Source organism: Idiotropiscis lumnitzeri, chromosome 5 (genome assembly GCF_059441095.1).
Source record: "Idiotropiscis lumnitzeri isolate Australia: NSW breed Sydney's pygmy pipehorse chromosome 5, RoL_Ilum_1.0, whole genome shotgun sequence".
In the NCBI taxonomy this organism is placed as follows: Eukaryota; Metazoa; Chordata; class Actinopteri; order Syngnathiformes; family Syngnathidae; genus Idiotropiscis; species Idiotropiscis lumnitzeri.
The window spans coordinates 27,660,547-27,682,720 of NC_142395.1; the positions used below are offsets into that span (position 1 = coordinate 27,660,547).

At 41.8% G+C, this 22,174-nt stretch overlaps 2 protein-coding genes across 2 annotated transcripts; one reads left to right on the forward strand and one right to left on the reverse strand.

Moving 5' to 3' along the window:
- The first annotated feature begins 2,886 nt into the window (after nt 1–2,886).
- eif4g2a (eukaryotic translation initiation factor 4, gamma 2a) lies at nt 2,887–10,233 on the forward strand. The gene is made up of 19 exons (XM_088296397.1): nt 2,887–2,990; nt 3,528–3,653; nt 3,740–3,842; nt 3,936–4,067; nt 4,162–4,228; nt 4,317–4,468; nt 4,775–4,885; nt 4,970–5,152; nt 5,227–5,380; nt 5,459–5,622; nt 5,712–5,819; nt 5,952–6,059; nt 6,142–6,246; nt 6,341–6,556; nt 6,972–7,230; nt 7,594–7,798; nt 7,889–8,097; nt 8,169–8,290; nt 9,250–10,233. The coding sequence occupies exons 6-19, from the start codon at nt 4,385–4,387 to the stop codon at nt 9,313–9,315; spliced, it is 2,094 nt and encodes a 697-aa protein (XP_088152523.1). The 5' UTR covers nt 2,887–2,990; nt 3,528–3,653; nt 3,740–3,842; nt 3,936–4,067; nt 4,162–4,228; nt 4,317–4,384; the 3' UTR covers nt 9,316–10,233.
- An 861-nt stretch (nt 10,234–11,094) lies between these two features.
- On the reverse strand, nt 11,095–21,839 carry ctr9 (CTR9 component of Paf1/RNA polymerase II complex). Its single transcript, XM_088297215.1, has 23 exons — nt 21,673–21,839; nt 20,804–20,902; nt 20,137–20,376; nt 19,941–20,058; nt 18,972–19,061; nt 18,641–18,897; nt 18,463–18,570; nt 17,598–17,834; nt 16,814–17,032; nt 16,369–16,552; nt 16,183–16,271; nt 15,885–16,070; nt 15,381–15,468; nt 15,130–15,278; nt 14,945–15,061; nt 14,148–14,293; nt 13,946–14,017; nt 13,220–13,355; nt 12,972–13,118; nt 12,711–12,859; nt 12,478–12,565; nt 11,811–11,920; nt 11,095–11,736 (listed from the first exon to the last, which is right to left on the reverse strand). Exons 1-23 carry the CDS (start codon nt 21,715–21,717, stop codon nt 11,298–11,300), a joined length of 3,513 nt encoding a protein of 1,170 aa, XP_088153341.1. The 5' UTR covers nt 21,718–21,839; the 3' UTR covers nt 11,095–11,297.
- Nucleotides 21,840–22,174: the final 335 nt, after the last annotated feature.

Below are 22,174 nucleotides of genomic sequence, written 5' to 3' on the forward strand. Positions count from 1 at the left end.
CCAGCCTTTCCAAGCACTGAACATGACATAGGGACCTCATTCATGGTCAGCGGCCACTGGAGTCTGGGCAGTATCCCATAATAATAATTTGTTATTACGTTTTCAAAATGTTATTACAACTAGCCAGAAAGACATTATTGATATGTCAAAGTTTTTGCCATAGGTATGTGCCAGTTGTACCGACTTGTTTCCCGTTCAAGATATCCTTAGGGTTGTTTAGTTTTAGGGCTTGTTGTTTCAACGGTAAAGGGCTTGCCGTCAAAGAAGTTCCGGAAAGTGAGTAAATTGCGAAACGCTGGGTGAGTTTTAAGTGCGTGACGTCACCGGGGCCGGCTGATGACGTCTCAAGCATCTCCCATTCAAAAAGCGACTGCCTCCCTCGTGACGCACACAGCCAGTCAGCAGTCTTTCTTCACAGCAGCTGCGAGCCTGTACGACTAGGCCGTCCTCTTTTATTTATTAGAAACCGAAGCTTTCTGGTGATAATTACGACAGATTAGCATCCATTTCCTCTCATTCACGGCCTACTTTTCCTAATAATTGTCGAAAAGAGAACAATTAAGCTGACGTTCTTTTTGTAAAAGGTAAGCGCTTTTGGTATTTCACGGCTCGGCTAATGTTAGCTAATTGACCTAGTTTGTGGCTTTTCCGTGGATTTGATTGTTTTCGTCCTTATCTGACGTCGACAGAACAAAGAAACTTGATTAGAATTAGTTAGTGTCTGATGCTGCCGTTTTAAGGGCCGTCTGGAGAACATATCCACCAGTATGTCGCTGTGTGCTAACATCCGGTTTCTTAACAAAGACTTGAGGGAAAAACCAGCGCCTGGTCTCTCTTTCCTGCTTTCACTCCATATTCTTATTTAAATTTGATCAAGTAACACTCTACATAGAACATTAACAATCACGGTGTCGTCCGCTAACGTTTTAAATAGACCTTGAACACCTTTTTTAAATTAATCACTAAATCCCAACGATAATGATCACCCGCAAACAATACTCAAACAGAATTAATCTACAAAAAAATTTCCAAGAATTTATATCCGTGTACATGTATTTGGTTGAATCGCCACAAACATTAGACGTCGTCGCAGTCCCGTGTCGACCAGGATGATTGTTTCTGTGAAAGACACTTTTATTAATGACGTTTACCACGAGTAATTTTCCATTTAATGGCGTATGTAGCCTATGCGTCTCGGACGTAGTTGTGAAAGATTGGAGACGTCGATGTTGGCTAAGCTAATGCCTCGTGCCAGGTTAGCGCCGCCTGTGTACAACCACTGAAGAATTTGGCCCCACCGGCACGTGGAGCAGTCATGTGCTCAATTGTCCTTTTTATGAAACTGACTTTCATTTGGTCAAATGCCAATGTTTTTAGAACTATGGAAAGTCGTTTGAGCGTCTAGTCATGTCCACGGTATCCATCTTAAATTCCTTGTACTCGTATGACGTCATTTTTACTCACTAGTACACAACTGTTATACCAGTGCTATTAAATTCCTATTGACACCTAGTGCATCACTAGTAGTACTTGTAGCTAGGACTGCCACTATTAAATGTTTTCAGCACTAGTGAGGCTGCTTCAGGTTAAGCTACATGTCAGTTACAGTTACAATGTATGTTATATCACTTTAGTGCACAATATATTGAAAAAATATCTATTGCGACAATGGACTATGTATCGCAAAAGACATGCAATAATTTTCTTATGGATTTGTCTTTTTTTCTGAATTTGATGTTCGCCACCCAGTAGTTTTTTAACATAATCTAAGGGAATTACAATTAATTTGCTAAAACACATTGAGCTTGCCTAAAAATGACTTGGTTCATTAGATGATGATAATCTATAATCTATATATATGTTGGTTACATACAACTGCACAAAATGATTATTTTCATTTTCATACCTGACTCATTTGTTTTCATAAATTTGACTATGGCTGTATACATTTCATAAATATTAATCAAGTATTTTTTATGTTGAATATGCAATATTTTGAGTTATCCACTTAAATGGATCAATCATCGGAATTTTATTTTTTACTAGGGGTGTCCCGATACAACTTTATACACGTCTGATACCGATATTGCGGCCTTGAGTAATGAGCCGGAATGATACATGCTTTAATTAATTTTTTATGAATTGTTAGAAGAGACTTGATCTAGTTCTACAATTAACCCTAATAACAATAGGCAGCAATGGTAGGTATGATAAAATATGTCCCTTTTATTCCAAACATTTGGGTCACCTAAATTCAACATCACACATAAGAATGTTCTGCACTTGCACAAAATAAATCAAAGTGGCCTCCAGGCAGTTTTTGTACTGGTTGTGAAAAGTACTTTGTTGTCATCTGCGTAATACTGGACATCATAAACTGGTGGTGAAAAGTTCACTTTGTGCTGCGGTTAGCCTCAAGTGCAGTTGCATTGAAGCATGGAGAATTTTATTTTTTTTACCATAAACTTCACCGCCAACATCTTCTCTAACTTTTTTACCCGAGTGGTTGTTTTGCTTGCTTGGGTTGCAGATTCTCCAATGGACCGCTAGTCTGTGTGTGCTAATATCGGAAATTTTGGCTGTAGTCCGATAAAATCTGGTACATTTATCGTATCGGGACACCCCTACTTTTTACTGCATGCTAATTCCTTGCACTGCCTCACTAGTAACATCTAGTTTTTCGACTAGTATGCCCAAATTGTTTGACTAGTGAAGTGCATTCTAGTACATGGACCTGAAGGATGTAAAAAACAAAAACAAAAAAAACAATGCATGTGTTTAACATGAATAAATGCGTACTTGTTTTATGAAAGTGACTTTTCAGTTGTTGAAATTTGAACATGCTTGTTTTGTAACAAGGATATTTTCCTCTCTGCTTGTAGGTTGCCTTTCCCTGATTCCTTCCCAGAACACAATTCTTTTCCAAATATTTGTAGTCAAGCCGCCAAAGTGGAGAGTGTTGTTGCACCAGGGGTTCCTTCTCATTTCAGGTATCGATTATCTCTGGACCCGTCGCTTACTACTTAAAACTGGGAGTGCTCCCAAAACATGACGCACACAAACAGGAACTAGCATCCGCATACACCCTTTCTCGTTTCAACACGCTTTTTTTCTGTTTGCATCACAGAGTAGGGGGAGGAGGTGGGGGTGCACCTCAGCACTTTCCCAAGGCTGAAAGCAAAAGGTGATTTCTATTTTAATTTTTAATGTACAATATCAGTCAATTGCATGAATCTCTGCTGGCCTCAAAGTAGTGTCACTATGAACACAAAAGGGGGGGACAAATTCTCAGCTGACTCTTTTTGCTCAACCTTTGGCGTTTTTTTTTTCTTTTTTTTTTTCCTTTTAATAGCGGCCAGCTTGTTTGCCAATGAAGCACATATTTAATAACTCGTGCATTACCTACCGTTTATTTTACACCTTAACTAGACTAAAACATGCTTTTGTTGCAATTACAATGCATTGTTTTATTTAAGTGACACAAGGTAATGTTTTGCCATAACAGCTTTTGTTTGTGTCCATTTCAGCGAGTTCCTGGGGAAGCCCCCAGGTTCTGCTGCTCAGAGATGGATACCTTCTCGAAGCACTAGGCGAGAGGCCAGCTTCTCTGCTGAGAAAGGGCAACACGATGCAATCTTCCGAAAAGTGAGAGGGTGAGTTTTGGCTGGAAGTTCTTGGCTGTTGCTGCCGTTGCTTTGTGTCTTGCTGCGCTTTTATTGCGTGCCTCTGCTTTGTTTAGCATACTTAATAAGCTGACACCTGAGAAGTTTGACAAACTGTGCCTGGAGCTCCTCAATGTGGGTGTGGATTCCAAGCTTGTCTTGAAAGGAATCATCTTGTTGGTCAGTGTTGTCGACGATTCTTGTATCCATTTGTGTAGCCCGTCAAAGCACTTAATCATGTGGTTTATTATTTTTTTTTTGTGCTCTTTTTAGATTGTTGACAAAGCCCTTGAAGAGCCCAAGTACAGCCAGTTATATGCACAGCTATGTTTACGCTTGGCAGAAGACGCACCAAACTTTGAAGATCCAGCAACAGAAAATCCCGCAACAAAAACGCAGAATACAGTAAATGCTAAAATATTTTCAAGAAAATGTTTATTTATTTTTTTTGGGCCTTTTTTCAATATTCAGATATTTTCCCCCCACTTCTTCGTTGCAGACCTTCAGGAGGCTTCTCATATCCAAGCTTCAAGATGAGTTTGAAAACCGTGCCAGAAATGTTGAAGGTGTGCAGCAAACATTTCTTGTATAGTGCATGTTTTTTTTTTGTCCCCCAAGATCCCATTTAAGTCTGTTGTTCTTCTCCCTTGGTAGTCTTTGACAAACAAGATTGCCCTCTCACCACCGAAGAGGAGGAACAGCGTGCTATTGCAAAGATCAAAATGCTTGGCAACATCAAATTCATTGGAGAACTTGGGAAACTCCATCTTATCCACGAATCCATCCTCCATAAATGCATCAAAACGGTAGGTTCCGTTCAGACAATATGCAGTCGTACCTTGACTTGGGTTTTCAAGAATTTAATTTTTTTTATTTTTTTTGGTGCTTGAAAAATGTCCTCACGAAATGAGCCAGTAGCACCTTTCTTATCTTTAAAAAAAAAAAAAAGTTGTATTGGGGCTGGAATGGATTGATGGTTATTTCTATTAATTTAAATGAGGACGGTGTTTTGAGTGTGCGCACACAATAAAATATTGTCAAGGCACCACTGCATCGTAAAACAAATTGGCAGCCAGAAGATGAAATGTCCTAACAATCCTATTTGTTTGAAGCTTCTGGAAAAGAAGAAGAGGGTCCAACTTAAGGATATGGGAGAAGACCTGGAATGCCTCTGTCAGATAATGAAGACTGTGGGACCCAAGCTTGATCATGAGAAGGCTCGGGTATGTTTGTAGGAAACGTTGTCGTGACGAAGCCCTCCTTCTTAATGCTCTTGCTTTATGTAACGCCCTTTTCTCTTCTTCCAGTCCCTGATGAATCAGTACTTTGACCGCATGCAGGCCTTGACCAACAACAAGGAATTGCCTGCAAGGATTCGCTTCCTGTTGCAGAATACAGCGGAGCTGCGGGAGAACAACTGGGTGCCTCGTAAAGCGTATTTTGACAACGGGCCAAAGACCATCAGTCAAGTTCGCCAGGATGCCGTAAAGGTCCTTCTGGATTTTCACATCCTTGTTTCTCAGCAGTTCATTTGAGCCTGATGCTAACCTGATGTGCTTTGCAGGACTTGGGTGTGTTCATTCCACCACAGTCTGATTGCTCGAGGTCTGACTTCTTTATGGATAATACCTTCCTGGACCACGCTTTCCTACAGACCCGGGTCAGATTTGACAAAGAAGGGCTTGGAGGGCTGGCAGATATGTTTGGGCAAATGCCAGGTACGCCACAGCACGCTCGTCCTCATGACCCACAATGCCACTCTTGCACACAGCACCATTGTAATGTTTCCCCCTCAGGAATTGGGATTGGAACAGGTCCTGGAGTTATTCAGGACCACTACTCTCCAACTTTGGGCCGCCACCGCTCCAACCCAATGTTCAATGGCCATATTGGAATCAACAGCACTTCGCATCAGCCCCAGTTTGATACAGGAAGCAAACCTTTTATCAAGCCAATGCAGGTGATTGCTGCTGCCGCATGTTTTCATTTTTTGCTTTCTTCCCCTTGATTTTGGACATTGGTGACATTTAACATTTGTCTCCCTCCCAGGGTCAGAGTTCGCCAGTTTTCAGCCATAAACAGAATGGCTCCGTTCAAATGCAGTCCAAGGATATTGGCCCACGCTTCAGCAAGAAAGGGAAGCTCAATGTTGATGAGGTACTTGGACTTTTCGTAAGATGTTGGGAAGACTGTCACTAAGTCCTAGTTAGTGATGGGAAAATGAAGCTTCAAAGTTGAATGCGGTTTGCACTTGTCGTATTTTGACGGTGATAGTTTTTGCTCCTGTAGATCAGCCTGAGGCCAGCACAGTCATTCATCTTAAACAAAAAAGTGCCAAAGTTGCAGCCACAGATGACGATGATGCCGCCAAGTGCCCAAGGTTCCTTAATGGGACAGGTAATTATTATTTGAATCTTTGTTTAAAAGAAATGAAATGGCTTTAGACAACATAAGTAGTTAAATGTTTTTCTTTTTGTAGTCCCCACAGCTTGGTCTTAAAACCAATCCACCACCAATTCAGGAAAAACCTGCAAAGTCCATCAAAAAGCTACCTCCGACTAAGGAAGAGCTGCACAAAATGACGGTAATGTTCTTTTTTTTTTTCTTCCCTTTAGTTTTATACAGCAACATATGTTACGCTGCATGTTATATACATTTGGCCATCGTCGTATTTTTAGGAGACGCTGATCACGGACTATATGAACAGCAAGAATGTCAGTGAGGCTGTGGCTACTGTCAAGGAGATGAAGGCTCCAAAACACCTTTTATCCGAGATGTTGAACAAGATTGTGGTGTCTTCGCTCAGTCGTTCAGATGATGATAAGGAACTTGCGAGCACCCTGATTCACGACCTCTGCACAGAGGGCCTTGTCGCAAGTGAGAACCTTCTGCAGGTGAGCGCAAACAACTACCTCAACGCGCACACACTGCGGCAACATTTGCAAACAAAAACACAACTAAAGCGCGCTAAACTTGCACACAAAATGGTCAACCTTCAGTATCAGTTTGTCTAATGAAAGTCCTCGATCTTAATGCAAATATAATTCAAAAAGCCATCGCGCTAACAGGAATTTGCAAAGCTGTTATGGAAATGAAAAAAACTATTGAAATAGCTTTGACTTTAACTCACAGCATTAAATGTTTTCTTAGTGGCGGGGGGGGGGGGTATTCATAAAGTCAATGTTTGACAAATTTGTGGTACAGGAGGGAAACAATGTACAGCGTTTATTGTTCCAGTTAATAAATACAATAAAAGTGTCACTCATGCAATGAGGTACTACGACTGATGACGAAAATGTCTCTGAACAGGCCGTTCTTGGCGTCCTGGACCAGTGTCCCAAGATTGAGGAAGAAGTCCCACTGGTGAAGTCATACCTGGCTCAGTTTGCGGCCCGGGCTGCCGTCGCCGACTTAATCAGCATGACGGATTTGGCCCACCAGCTGGAGAACGGCGCCCATTTCCCGCTCTTCCTGCTCTGTCTGCAACAGATGGCCAAGCTCAGGGATCGCGATTGGCTTGCCGATGTCTTCCAGAAGAGCAAAGTCAACATGCAGAAGATGCTACCCGGTATGTCACGCACGCACACACAGGCCTCTTGTAAATTGGTTTGGATTAGCAATGTTGGTTAATCTGCGAAATTAATTCGAGGTTGACATGGAGTGGATTTTCACTCCCGGGGCGTTCCACTCCCACAAAAAAAAAAAAATCCAGTACTGTCCCGCCCCAGTCAAAATAATTCCCGTAGCACTCCCATTTTAGATGTAGGCTACATTTAAAATAAATAAATAAAAACATGTTTTTCTCAACGGTTCTAATAAGTGGGCCTGGACTGTATTCAGAGTAGTTACTAGAATTCACGCGTGTTCAACCAAAATTCCAAGTTGTATCGGGAGGGAGTGGTGCTTAAATCATTTGTCCTCCCGTCTCTAGAAATGGACCAGAACAAGGATCGCATGTTGGAGATTTTGGAGGGCAAAGGCCTGAGCTTTCTGTTCCCGCTGATGAAGCTGGAAAAGGAGCTTCTGAAGCAGATCAAAGTGGACCCGTCACCGCAGTCAATCTACAAGTGGATTAAAGACAACATCTCCCCCAAGCTCCACACTGACAAAGGCTTTGTCAACATCCTCACAACCAGGTACACGTCAACTCTTCCTTTGCTTGCTGGTTTTCATTGTTCGATTGTTTGTTTTTTTTTTTGTTTTTTTTAAACTGTTTTGTCTGTCAGTTTCTTGCAGTACATCGCCTATGAGATCAACCCCGACGACGACGAAGAGCAGCTGGCAGCGCCTAGCAAGGAGCAGCTGGATGAGGAGAAGCAGTTGCTGCTCTCTTTCAAGCCCGTCATGCAGAAGTTCCTCCACGATCACGTCGACTTGCAAGTCAGCGCCCTCTATGCGCTGCAGGTCCACTGTAACGCTAAGCATTTCCCCAAAGGTGTCCAGCACACACACGCGTAGACACGCAAACACGCACACAGAAATGCTAACCGTGCTATTTGCTTCCAGGCATGCTGCTGCGCTTCTTTGCCTACTTTTACGACATGGAAATAATTGAAGAAGAAGCCTTCCTTACATGGAAAGAAGACGTCACCCAAGAGTATCCGGGCAAAGGGAAAGCCTTGTTTCACGTACGTTCTCTCGCCTCAAATAAGCAGAAACGCATACATTAAAAGACGGTGAAACACCAAATTGTTGAAGCCAGCCACATCATTTTGTCTAACAAAAGTATAAAGTCATTACCATCTTGACGCTAGTAATTGTTCATGAATGCCACCAGCTGCTGGTGCCAAGGCAAAGGCCAGGCTAAATACTTGAAAATAGTTTTTAGATTAGAAGTTGTTTTTGCCCGAGACCACAGACAGTCAAGTTTTTAAGCCAAAAATATGAGTGTATTTTTACTTCACTATTAATAAAACACGATGTCTGATTTTGTGACGAATCACAAAAAGTCTCACTAAAATCTTCACTGAAAATTGAAGCAATTTTTGGCATCGGAAATAATGTCAAGCATATTGATGGAACATTTTATAGAGAATATTTTTAGTTCAACAAGACAAAAATGATGTATGACTCTTAGTTGTTTATTGATATGGTCGCACATCGAATCAATCACAGTTTTGGCTACCACAAATTCAAGTGTTGGTTGCCAATTTTTATTTTATTTTTCAAAGACCAAATATAAAGACAGATTTAATTTGATAATCCATTTTTTTGCCTGTCAATTGTTGCGCCTCTACAGCCAGTTAGAATAATTTGAAAAAATATTTTCACAATAAACTTGCACAGGTAATACAATATCCTGTTAATTGATCCTACAAACATTGGATAGCTACAGCTAATGATGGGTAAATGAAGCTTCAAATGTGCTTCATGAACCACTTGTAGTATTTTTGGACTCCTCTAGATGGCACTCTCTTTTCAACATTGGGCTGAAAGCACACTGACTTGACATTTTTTAAACCCTTTATTTAAACCACCTCGAGGACTTAAAAATACAGCAGCTAGTTCATGGAATTTGAAGCTTCGTTTTCCCATCACTAGACAATGCAGCACAACCTTGGTCTGATTTTGTATTTTTGCCATGCAGGTGAACCAGTGGCTCACCTGGCTGGAAACCGCTGAAGATGAGGAGTCAGAGGATGAAGATTACTAAGATCCCTTCCCCCCCCCAATGTTGGAATTTGATTCCTATTTTAACTACTTTGCCTCAGTCAGCAACAACGCCACTGTTACTAATCGACTTAAACCAGCGCCAACATGTTATTCTGTTTATTTAATGGGGTAGATTGTCAAAGTATATTTTGGATTTGATTTGCGTTTAGCGTAACAGGAGGTGTTTTGCCGAACATACACACGGTTTCATAATCAGGTCGCAGTCATCATGTGCTGCTGTTTACAAATGAGAACATGCATTGTAAAGAGACTCTCATTTTTATCTGTTTTTAGATGCACTTTGCTGCACATCATGAGTCGTTGCAATAGTATCATACACTTTGTTAATTTTGATATAAGAAAAACAATCCTTAGTTTTATTATTTTTTTGTGCTTGACAGCTGTTGGGAAGCTCCTCCAATCATTTTGTTAGCTTGTGTTGAATTTGTCACCAGGCGGCCATTTTGTACGTTTATGGCGCACCACAAATAATTGACGGGAGCACCAATACGTTGCCATTTGTTTTGTTTTTGCCTCTTAAGCAATGAGTTTGTTTTGCTTCTAGGGGATGCTTATCTGTATTTAATGCTTGCAAAATCACTTTTGATGGCAGTGTTTTTGTTACTTAAATCAAGCATTTTGGAGTGTGGACATTAATGTGCTGTAAAATAAATCTGTGTTGCCTTTTTTAATTTATCACTTTTTATGAATATACCTCTGTATCTGACTATACTTGAAAGTGTTTTATCATATCGAGACAGCCAAAGCTTAGTTTTGCCATATCATCGGGGTTTTTAAGTGGTCTTTTTAATCTTCTTGCATGTGACCACCTACGCTTTCTTCCGGGTGTCGATGTAACGTAAACAACGGTTTGAGTGGGCATCTGCAGATCAACATTGAATAAAGTACATTTCACGTCGCTTGTCTGTTGCTTGGACAGTACAGAGGTTCCATGGTATATGGGACGAACACCTGAAATTATTTTTCCATGAATTGGATAAATAGTGATACTTAGAATGTATTAGAAAAGCAACCAGAATAAAATAAAGTTATTAGAGTGCATACCAGCTGTACGTGATTTTAGGTGGTTCATTTTTAAGTGAAACCATTGGGATTCAGTGGCTTTTGATTCTATACGGTGCGACTTGGTTCGAGAGAGTTAAGGTGCAATGTATTGTCATTCTACTATAGCAGCCGCGCCCCCCTCCGGTCTCCCCAAGGTACTGCAAGCGTCATAAAAGGGTACCGATTACAAACTCCATTGGAAATCATTGTACTTTCATTGTTTGTTACATCCCAAAACGGTGATCGATTGGCACCAAAATGTTCGTGGTCATCCCCAACTATGACCACTTAAAAAAAAAAAAAAGATTAACCTCTCTGCGACTATTGTTTGAGAATGAGGAAACGTGGAAGTGAGCATCGCTGAATTGCTTACTTTATTTATATGGCGCATTTTCACAACAGCTGGGGTTGTAACAAAGTGCGAAGTGACTGAAGTCGAAATGGGTAGACATGCATTATTTGGATGAAGATTGACCCGTTTTTCGACTGTACGCGCCTTGAGTTTAGGTTGGGGCATTCTATTAGCACACCGATAGATGGCATTAAATTCTACACACTGGTCAATTGAGTTTATCGCATATTTTCAATCGCAGGTGAGCTGGAGCGTATCCCATCTGACTTTTACACACACATGACATGCGTCACCCCATCATCTGGATTTTGGCCTGTTTTGCCCCACAAACACCCTCATTATGAACAATTATTGACTAGTCAGTAAAGTGGAAAAGTGAGAAGCATTTCTTTTTATTTTTATCTGTTTTTGGATGACACCAAACAGGGTAGTTCTCACTTTCAAAACATTCATATTTTTGGACTTCAAAAATGAACAAAAGAAAACATGGCGATAGCGTATTAAAAAAAGGAAAAAAATGTGTACGCTCATTTTGAGTTTGAGCATAAATTAAAGTCTATCAAAATTTAATCACTGTCATCGTCATTGTTGGATCCCTCGGGTTCTGACCCGTTGTCAGAACGGCGAGGGGAGCCCTCGTTGTCTGACCCCGGTTCGGATTCCCGCTCTGATGCCGCGACGGGTGAACCGGGTCGGGACTCATCGTCCGATCCGGACCTCTTGCTCTCGTTGTCCGACTGGTCCGAGTCAGACTGCCGCTGCGCCCTTCTGTTCTTCACCGGACGGTCACTGCCAGAGTCGTCGTCGGAGCCCGCCGAGCGCTGAGGGCTGCCCACGGATCGCTGAGGGCTTCCCGCCTCGCTACCTGAACGGTTCCTCCCACGAGGGCTGCCCGCCTCGCTGCCGGAGCGGTTCCTCCCAGCGTCGGAGTCGCTTTCCGAGACGATGCGCTTCCGGTGGTTGTCGTCGTCGTCGTCGGATCCGGAACCGCTGTCTCTTTGATTCCTGAAGAGATGGAAAGTGGACACGTGAGACTTTTATATTTTCAACGTCGACAGCTCCTCGTGCTCGTCTTTTACCTGTCTTCCGCTATTTTCAGGCCATCCTCGTCCGATGACTCAGAGGATGAGATGATTGCCTTTGACTTGATCTTTCCTTTGAGTGAAGGCGGGGGACGCTCAAACTGAAGCTGAAAAAGACCAAAATGTCAGAGTTAAAAGGCATTGACCATTTTGAAAATGAATCTAAATGTCTGTCCCTGCTTTACAGTATTCGATTCAACTTTATTCATTCCTTCATTCTATTAGTCCAGGGGTTCTCAATTTCTTTTTACAACAAATACCACCTAAAAAAAATCTTCGCCAGACAGAACTTCCTAAAAATTATATTTAAAATTATTGTAAGTCACTGCAACATTAATCAGTTTGAACATAGAAATATAAAAATTGTTTTCAAACTTAAAATGTACAGCATCAGTATTGTATAAAGACATAATAAAAAAGAGAACCTAAAGAATTTGTATCTTAAAGAGTAATTACTGAACATTGTGAGAAGCCAGAGGTCACAACAACAATTTTACAACACAGAGAAAAACCCCCTCCATTAAAATAAATAAATAAATGATACGTGTTTTTATAAAAGTGGCACTGTAAACATAATAAAACGAAATCAAACCTAATGTAAAGAAATAAATTGGCTTCATAAAGTGTAAAAAAAAAACCAAAAACTACATGGTTAAAAGGGCACCTTTTCAATCTTCTTGCGCTCTTTGGCTTTGCGCTGCTTCTTGGATTGCGCTCCTCCCTCGTCGTCGCTGTCGTCTTCTCTCGAAGCTCTGTGTCAATAAAAATAAAAACTCTGTCACTTATCTAATTGTACCTAAATTCATTTTGGAAAACAAACAGTTCGACAAGATTAAATGTAATACACTTAAAAAAAAAAAAAAAGATCAGTGATCTTGATGACATTGGCGCACTCACTTCTTCCTCTTCCGGCGGGCCTTCTTCTCTCCATCCTCGCCCTCATCCTGCTCGCTCCCACTGGCTGCCTTTTTCTTCTTCTTCCTCACGGGCAGATCTTCGTCAGAGTCGTCGTTGACAAACTCGTCCATGTCGCCACCCTTCTTGCGCTGTGAGCGGATGGCGGGGGGACAAGACCTGATTACGAGCTGCTTTATATGTGAGTTATATAAAAAAAGCTCAATCGTCACATGTGCGTTTGCATGTGCGTGTGTCACTCACACGTCCTCCACCTCCACCACTTCCCTTCTTCTTCTCCTTGAGGGCGCCCTCGGCAAAGGTGAGCAGGTTCTTGGTCTTCTCTACATACAGAGCTCTCTGCTCCAGCAACTTTTTCTGCTCCTCAGCCTCTCGGCTCTTTTTCTCCTCCTGATTTTTATTTATTCATTTATTTTTGGATGAGGGGAGGGATAGCACAACGTTAGCAGAGCGCAACTCCGACCATCATATCGTCGCCGTGACGCACGTACTTGCGCCTTCATCAGCTGTTGGCGCAGCAGGTCGCGCTCTTGTTCTTGTTTGGCCCGAAGTTCTTTCTCCTCCTCGTCCTGCTTTCTGGCGCGAGCGACGTGGTACTGAGCCTGACTCAGCAGGTCGGAGCACTGCCTGCGAGCCCACCATGCGCACGGTCAAATTATTAAGCAGCAATTTCAATCCAAAACGATTCTGACTATCTAGAAGATGTCCGAGCAATAATGCGAGCAGAATGGGAACAAAAATACAAAATGGAAATGGAAAAAGTCAACAAAGTAATGACTTTTATGAATACTTGATGGGTTAAAAAAAAAAAAAGGAAACATTCTGAACCCGCGCAAAAATATACATTTTGAAAAGTTGACATTCATATCTGTTTAACTCATTTATTCCCAGCCGTTTTCACAAGAGGAAACGCCTCAATCACAGCGGTTTTTTTTTCTTCAGTTTTTTGACTGATTTTGTAAGGCCTGCAGAATATTGTGTTCTAAAGATAAAAACATGGAGCTATGACGCCAAAAAAAAAAAGGCTATGACTATGACGTATAAATACGTCTTTGGGAGGCAGGGACTACAATTTTGAAAACGTAAATATACGTCTAATGGATTGAATAAGTTAATAAAAAAAAAAAAAAACAGTGACCAGTGTAATATTTAACAATAGAATAGCGCCCATGTAAATTGAAGAGCAAAGAAGAACAAGAAGAGAAAGAAGAACCGACCTGGCTTCGGAAGCTGCATGTGCAAGGTCAAATCTCATCTTGTCTCCAGCTTTGCTCAGGTAACTGAAATACCTGAGAGGGCACAACGAAATCACGAAGATGGAGAACAGCCTGACTGCGATGATCCTTTTGGCAAGCGTGTTCACAAATTTCAAAACATCCATCGCGACATAAGGTCTGCTCCGCCAACGACTGCTGCTACCTGTGTGCTAGTTCCAGCTCCTTGACGGAGCTCAGCACAGCCTTCAGGTTACTCTTCTCATCCTTGAGCACCAAAGTAGCGAGCCGCTGAAGCACCAGGGCCACGTTGAACATCAAGACTGTGTCGTTGGGAGCCACGTGGCGTGCCTGAGTCAGACAGAAAAATTCCATTACAACAGCTCAAATCGAGGAATGGCAAAATAACGAAATTCAATGGCGGGGAGTCTCAAATATTTTGGAGTCCATGAATTTAAGATACGAGCATTGTGATGTTGCACTGAATTCAGCTCACTTCACAACAAGGAGCAGTTTGGCAAATAGTGAACAATTCTTCAAAAAGAAGCTTCAAGACGTTTAATCCACATGACTGGTAAAGCTTCCGGTCAAACTCGGCATAAAATCTAATTTATATATTTGTCTGTATTATTGTTGTATTGCACTGGAGAGGGGAGCCCTCTAATCTCGTTGCACACTTGAGTACAATGACAATAAAGGGATTTCTATTCTATTTCTATTCTAAAACCAAGAAAAGTACACATCGTTTTGACAGTTTAGCTTAATGCTAACAAGACAAAGAAAAAGCATCAATGTATTATAACATCATAATAACACATGTCGAAATACTAGGAAAGCCGCAACAATAATCACATACATATATTCTTTATCCCCTGAGAAGAACGACTAATATTACAGCTGCTTACGGAGCAATTTTGACAGTCTACATGTATAAAAAAAAATGGTATGACAGCTACCAGAAATATTTATTTGATGGTTTGAGATCCAAGTCTCAGATTTTACCTTCAGCAGCATCTGTTTGCACTCCTGGAGTTTCCCACATTTGAAGAGCGCTCGTGCCAAGTAGAGCAAGACCTCCGTGTTCTGGTGTTTGTAAAACTTCTTGAGGCAATTCTCATACTGCACAGCAGAAATTCTCCGTTTAATCCGATCATGGATGCGCAGAGACAAAACGGAATGCCTCTTACCATCTGCACAGCGCTGATGTACTGCTTCTGCTCCACGTAGATGTGCGCCAGATTCAACCACACGTCGCTGATGTCCGCCGTGGCCTCCCTCACCTGCGCAAACACGTCCCGGGCCTCTCGGAAGTAGCCCTTATGAGCCAGCACGGCACCTGCACGCACAATATTACGCTTGACACCCACATCCAGAAATGGCTGCTTTTTTTTTTATTTATTTTTTTTTAAATTAAAGTCAGATAGGAAGCTCAACACACCGATTCCATTCGCCGCGTAAAGGTTCTTAGAATCATTTCGCAAGACTTGTTTGTAAATGGCCAAGGCGCGATCCTGATGTCTCTTTTCCTGTATACATGAAAGCATTTCCAAAAAAGGGTCAGTAGACTAGTGATGGGAAAATGAAGCTTCAAATTTGCTTCATGAAGCAGCTGCTCTATTTGCGAGTCCACTAGATGGCACTGTTGCTTGAAAATAAAGGCTTTAAAAAATGGCAATTAAGCCTAATGTTGAACAGAGAGTGCCATCTAGAGGATTCCAAAAATACTACAACTGCTTCATGAAGCAGATTTGAAGCTTCATTTACACTACAGTAGAATTCAGACTTCCACAAAGGATGATCAGTAAAAAATAAATAAATAAATAAACAATTAAATTGGATTTTCCTTCCTACACAAACGTGATTAACTTTGTTCTGCTAAAAGCCCAACTTAGGAACTAAGTTGCTTGAGAATCGAGAGAAACCATCATTTTTGTAACGGCACCTTCTCCCGGTCTCTGGTGGGCTGATGGAGGGTCTGCAGCCACACGTTGCCGAGAGCCAACATGGAGTAGGTGTCGTTCTGCGTGGACGGCTGCTTCAGAATACGCTCAAACTTCTTCTGACCCGGCCCCCACTCCTGTTTGGCCAAGTGGAGGTTCCCGATGAGAGACCAAGCATCTGGATGATCCTGCGAACACAAGAAACGGTGACGACATTCCGGTCGAATGCTCTCGCATATGGGCAAGGAGAGCGTGACAGAAGGCAATTAAATGACATTAGAACATTTCACCTAAACGTACCTGATTAATCTGCAGGGCCTCTTTGAACCAATCCGAAGCCTCGTAAAAATTGCCTTTGTCGCGTGCCATCGCGCCGAGTCGCAAATAGCCTGGAAGCCAAAAAAAAACAAACGTTGCGCAATCCATTTTCATCCTCATACTCCAGTTCAGCTGCGTGACGCGTGATCGTTTACTGGGTGCGCTTACAGTCCACATAGTTGGGATGCTCCCTCAGAATGTTCTTGTAGAGCTTCTCCGCCTCGTGGAACTCGCACATGGCCTCGTAGAGACGCGCCAGGTTGTAGGAGGTGGTGACGGAAATGGCGTTGTAGTAGTGCTCGTCGTGCTCGCCTTCCGCTTTGGCGCGATCCAGAGAGGCCAGGAAGTATTTCTGGATGGATGAAGGATGTTTAATGTTTAGATTTACCTTTGGAGAGAAATAACGTGGTACCTTGATTTAGGAGTACCGCAATTTACAAGCTTCGGATGCACTCGAGTGATGTGAAAAAAAATGAATAAATCTGACATTTATTGAACTGGGCTGGCAGTTAGTGAGTTACTTGTATTGTAACGGAGTAAAAATACCTCATGTTCACTAGCAGCTACCAGCTATTGCTTTCTTAACTTTACATTCTTATCGGTGGCCTCCTACCTTGGCCTCTTCCAGGTTGCCCAGCCGGAAATGAAGCGCTCCCAGGTTGTTGAGGATTTCAGGAGGCACGTCCGCCTGCACTTTCTCCTGCAGGATGCGGGTGGCGGTGCCGTACGCAGACAGCGCGCCTTGGATGTCGGTCTGCTCCAGGATCTGAGCCAGCTCGATCCAGGCTTCCACGTCGTCGGGGTACTGCTCGGTTACCTTCTTCAGGTGACCCTACGTGGCAAAGATGAAGATTTCTTGTAACAACAATAATGATGACTAAAATAATGCGTTTTTGCAGCTGCATGTCTTAAAGTTCAATGAAAACAAACATCCCTTTGAAGTTTACGACAGCAAACAGTTTTCGTTTAGTTGCGAGTTGTCGTAGACTGACATTCTTAAAATTTCGGCAAAGTCTGTCGTAGTGCGTGTGACTCGAGGTGAAAAAGCAAACAGGCAGCTTACTGCTGATTGGCTGCTACCCATTGCGCAAGGAACCAATCAGATGGTGCTGTGTGCGGGCCAATCTGCTTCTGCAGGCGGGGCCACCAGCACAGCAAAGAGAGAGAGAAGTGCGCTGCAGCCAGCCAAAATAAACCAGCTTTTTATTTATTGGCCTTGAATGTTATTAAAAAGGCCGATGCCGATTATCGGCAAAATGCCAAATATCGGCACCGGTAATCAATCAGGCCGATAATTGGTCTATCACTATCTCGTATATAATATAATATGTGGATATGTGGGGAGACAATTTACCAATAAATGCATGAAAGAGTTCCTGAGTATTTAGGACACATACTTTGGCAATGTCTCGCTTTTCCTGGTCGTCAGACGTTGCGTATAGGGAGCCCAGAATTTTGATGGTCTCGTAGTTGTTGGGGTAAGCCTTTAAAACCTTTTCGAAACACTGGGCCGCGTTCTCCTTGTCTCGTCGATAAACGTACATCTGTCCCAGGCCGAAGAAGGGCAACACGAAGGTGGACGAGGCAAACTGTGTGGCCTGGTAGTAGTACTGAAAGGCTTGGTCATAGTCCTCCTAAGGCCAGAGAAGGAGAAATGAATGACCAGTAAGTTACAGCATGTGAAGATTCTCAGTCAATCGGGTCAGAGTAATGTGAAAAAAAAACGGACCAGACTATAAACGGCAGTTTTCTATGTTGAAAAAAATGAGTTGTTTACGGCATGTACAGGATGATTTTGTACTGTAAATGAACATAAAGGTACATAAACAAATTGTTAAAACAGTGCCTTTTAACACGGCAACGATTTTGCTCATTAAAACAGAACAGACCCAAGAGAAAAAAATAAATAAATCAAGATTTATTTAGCGTATTTTCAGAAGTATAGAGCGCCCCTAGTGGTGAAAGAAAAAATCCACAGAAAAGCTGCACCGTTGTATGCATGGTTAAAAAAAAATTGCATTTTATAGTCCGGAAAACCCGGTCATCGTTTTGCCGCCTAAAAGAAGAATCCTATCATGAACACACCCACCAGAGACATGAACGGGGAGACGCTAGACCTAAGAATGAAAAAGCCTTTTGAGTTGAAGGTGAACCATCTTCACCAAACAAGAAGACTTTCATTTCCTTGAAACAATTTAAGCGGATAAACAACAAGAAGAAAACAAGATGGCAATCGACTTGCCAAATGACCATGAACGCTACCTGCACATGAAAAGATCGAGCCAACTGGTAGCAGCTCTCCGCCTGCATGGCCTCCACTTCCGTGTTGTGGAAAGCATGCAGGGCCAGATGTTGCACTTTGCTGTAGTCCTGGAAGCAGAAACGACGTGAGCGACAGTCAACGCGAGGAGGCGCGAGCGCGCCGGATGGGCGTGGCTACCTTTTTGAAGAAAAAGTGGTTGGCGAGGTGGTTGAGCACCATGGGGTTGCTCGGGTCGATGGTGTAGGCGCGCGACAGGAGTTGCACTCCGTTTTTGATGGAGTCGGCCTCCTTGTTGTTGAGCTCGAGCACGGCCAGGCCGACGAGGGCTCCCACGCATTTGGGGTTGAGCTCCAGGGCGCGACCGAACGCCAGGCGAGCTTTCTCCAGTTTGTTGAGCTTGACGAAGCAGTGGCCCATTCCCAGCCTGACCTCAGCTGCTCACGTACGAAAATCATGTCATCGACGCATGACGGCAGAAGAAGGGAACACACCGGCTTCAAATGTTTACCTGGACAGCCAGGGTTTGTGCGCAGAGCCTTTTTGTAGTACGCCAGTGCTCCTCTGTAGTCTTTCTTATTGAAGGAGATGCACGCCTTCCCTGATGAACAACAAAAGGGGGTGTTAATTCAATGATTGAAGATGAATTATTTAAACAAATGTCTCATTTGTTCAGCTAGCTCATTATTAAGCAACAGAATTCTTTTTTTTTTAATGATGGGCCTAACTCGTTTTTTTTTACTTATTTGTCACACTTCTCTAGTAGCAGCATTGTTTTTCTACATTCTTTTTCAACTATTCGATTAACATTTTAAACTTCTCTAGTGTTAAAAAAAAAAAATCAAAAATATAAATTCATTGTTGAATCCATTTTTTTTAATTGCTTGTGTTTGTACTTCTCTGCTGTAAAGTTATAAAAATACTTAACGGCAAAGTATTGTAAAAAAGTCAAATGTTCTGCTGGGAATTCACAATTCTGCTGCTTTAAATGTTAAGGAACCCAAAAAACATATTGCTTCAATTATTATATAGTTTTTAAATTAATTGGCCAATTAATTCTTAAACCGAATTTTTTCCCGCCAAAAAGTGGGATGGGCATCTTAGCAGATCGGTAATGTATTGTGCTAAGTTAAACACAACCGGACTGCGCTTGAAAAGCAAAACTTGTACTGTACACTAGTGATGGATAAATGAAGCTTCAAATCTGCTTCATGAACCAGTTGTAGTTTTTTGGGACTCCAGCAGATGGCGCTCTCTGTTCAACATTGGGCTGAATTGCCATTTTTTAAAGCCTTTATTTAAAGCAACAGTGCCATCTAGAGGACTCAAAAATAAAACAACTGGTTCAAGAAGCAAATTCGAAGCTTCATTTTCCCATCGCTGCTGCACAGGATTAAAAAAAAAAAAAAAAAAATCAACAGGCTCGATGCATAGCTAGAAATGTCATTACAAGAAGGAACTGGAAAAATATTCAACTTACCAAGTAAAGCCGGGATGTTATTGGTAGACTGATTGAGGACAAATTGGAACTGAGCGTCAGCTTGGTCCATCTTGTCTCCTTCCAGCAGGCAAAAACAAGCTCTTCCGAGCAAATGGTTCTGATTGAGACAAGATGAGTTGTCTTAATTTGAATTCAATTCTTTCTTTTATCACCAGCCCTGAGATCTTGTTCTCACCTGATCGTACATGATGATCTTGTCTGCCATTGTGTACAACAATGTGGCCTGCGTGATGAGCTCTTTCTTGGCATCTTTGTTTTTCTCTTTGCGCGCCTGCTGCACGTAATAAGCTGCCAGGGTGTCCAAACATGTCATCTGATCCTTCTCATGGTCGCTGTAGTCCAGGTTTCCGTCGATACGCGCCGCCTCGAGGAGTTTGACAAAGTCCTCTGTTTTGCCCTGCTTGTAGTACTCCAGCTAAGAGAAGAAAAACAGGTAGCGTTGTTGTTTCATGAATATAACAAATTTTCAATACTTACACAATTCACAAAAACTTATACTGATATTCAGCTTTTGGGTGAAATTTCAGGATGCACGATAACCTCTAATCCTTTGAAGGCCCAAGCCCAAGCGTTCAAGGTTTCAGTACTTTTTGCACAACTTTGAGTTCGCTATGGATGAAACTGAACAGCTAACCTCACAACAAGGTGATTTATGAATCAACCAATACATATCCAAGGACGTCCACTTCAACGCCTTTCCGGTATAAATGTATTCTCTCAAATTAGATTTGGTTGTTTCATTGTGATAAAAATGATAAAGTTTCTGTAAAATCTTACAATTCCAAACACTTTATTTAAGGATCTTTATATAAATAACAAGTAGAATATATGATTCTGCTTACCGCCAAAGCAATCCATATGTGCAGCTGTGTGTGCTCCTGCTTCAGGATACTGATGACCTCGTCGCCTTCAGGCAGCTGGTCGAAGTCAAGCTCAATGACCTGCAGGAAGAAATGTGTTCAAGTTCAATCAATTTGATGAGTTGGTAAAAAGTCACAAATAAGACCGTGTCCACCCATCCAAAGTGGTTGAGCATATATTTTTTTCGCAATGTCTATGTTTGAATGTTGAATTTTTTTTTTTAAGAACATGCAACAGTATCTTCCAAAGTGCACACCACACACTCAGGGAAGGCAGAGTAGTAATAAAGTAATAATAAACGCCAAGTGGTATCAGGATTGTAGTAAACAATCCGCACCAATCAGAACATTGCGATTAATAAGCAATTGTTTTTTTTGTTTGTTTAAAAGAATACAACTCATGAATCTAGTCGTTCTCTCTTTCGATGTAAAAGATGCAAAGTGCACGTTCCACAATTCACTATAAAAGGGAACAGACGCCCACGACTCCAATAACACGGAAAGCTTAACAGGTGAAAATCATTCAGAAGAATAAATGCATAAAAAAACATTTTGCAAACAAATGTGGACGTTCGGATTTTGCAGACAATGACAGGTAGCGAGAGTTTTTTTTGTAATATTTCGGTGGCGTTTTTTTTTTTTAGCTCCCGATCATCAACATCATCTGTAAAGATTATTTCCTTCATCTAATCACAACACCCTCCCGGTGTATATTAAAATACACAAATGTTAATTTAGCCATAAAGTTAGTCCAAGTACGTAACTCATGGAGCGCTTCTAATGATTAGCACACACGGCTAGCAACACAACAGCAGTCGCATGAGAATCGGCATAAAAACAAAATAATTGACCTCATCTGTGTCCCGCAGAGGGATCTCGATAGACCCTCGAGACATCTTGGAGGAGAAAAAGCCCAAATGCACCTAAACAGGAACTTTAAAGTTAGTGCAGCTTATAAACCTGGTCGTAAAATGATGCCCTAAACCGGAAGCCCGAATACTGATTGTGCATATGAAAAATGTGTCCGATCGGGGAAAAATCAAATAGTTCTGGTTCCTTATGTTTTAATGATTTACTGACGCAGACTTGCGATGAAGTATATGGCTGTTTATTGACATTATTCTTTCTGCGTTGAAGGAATTTATTCACGTAAAAAAATGTTCACATCGTCCTTTTCGAAATATTTCTTCTTCTATTACGACACGTTTTTCTTTTCTTCTTTTCGTCTGCACTTTCAGACTCTGGTATGACTGGTAACCAAAGTTACTGCACTTTGACTTCAAATATATTTCTCTTTACTTTTACTCTCTACATTTGAAAACAAATATCTGCTCGTTACTTTGTCAAACTAGG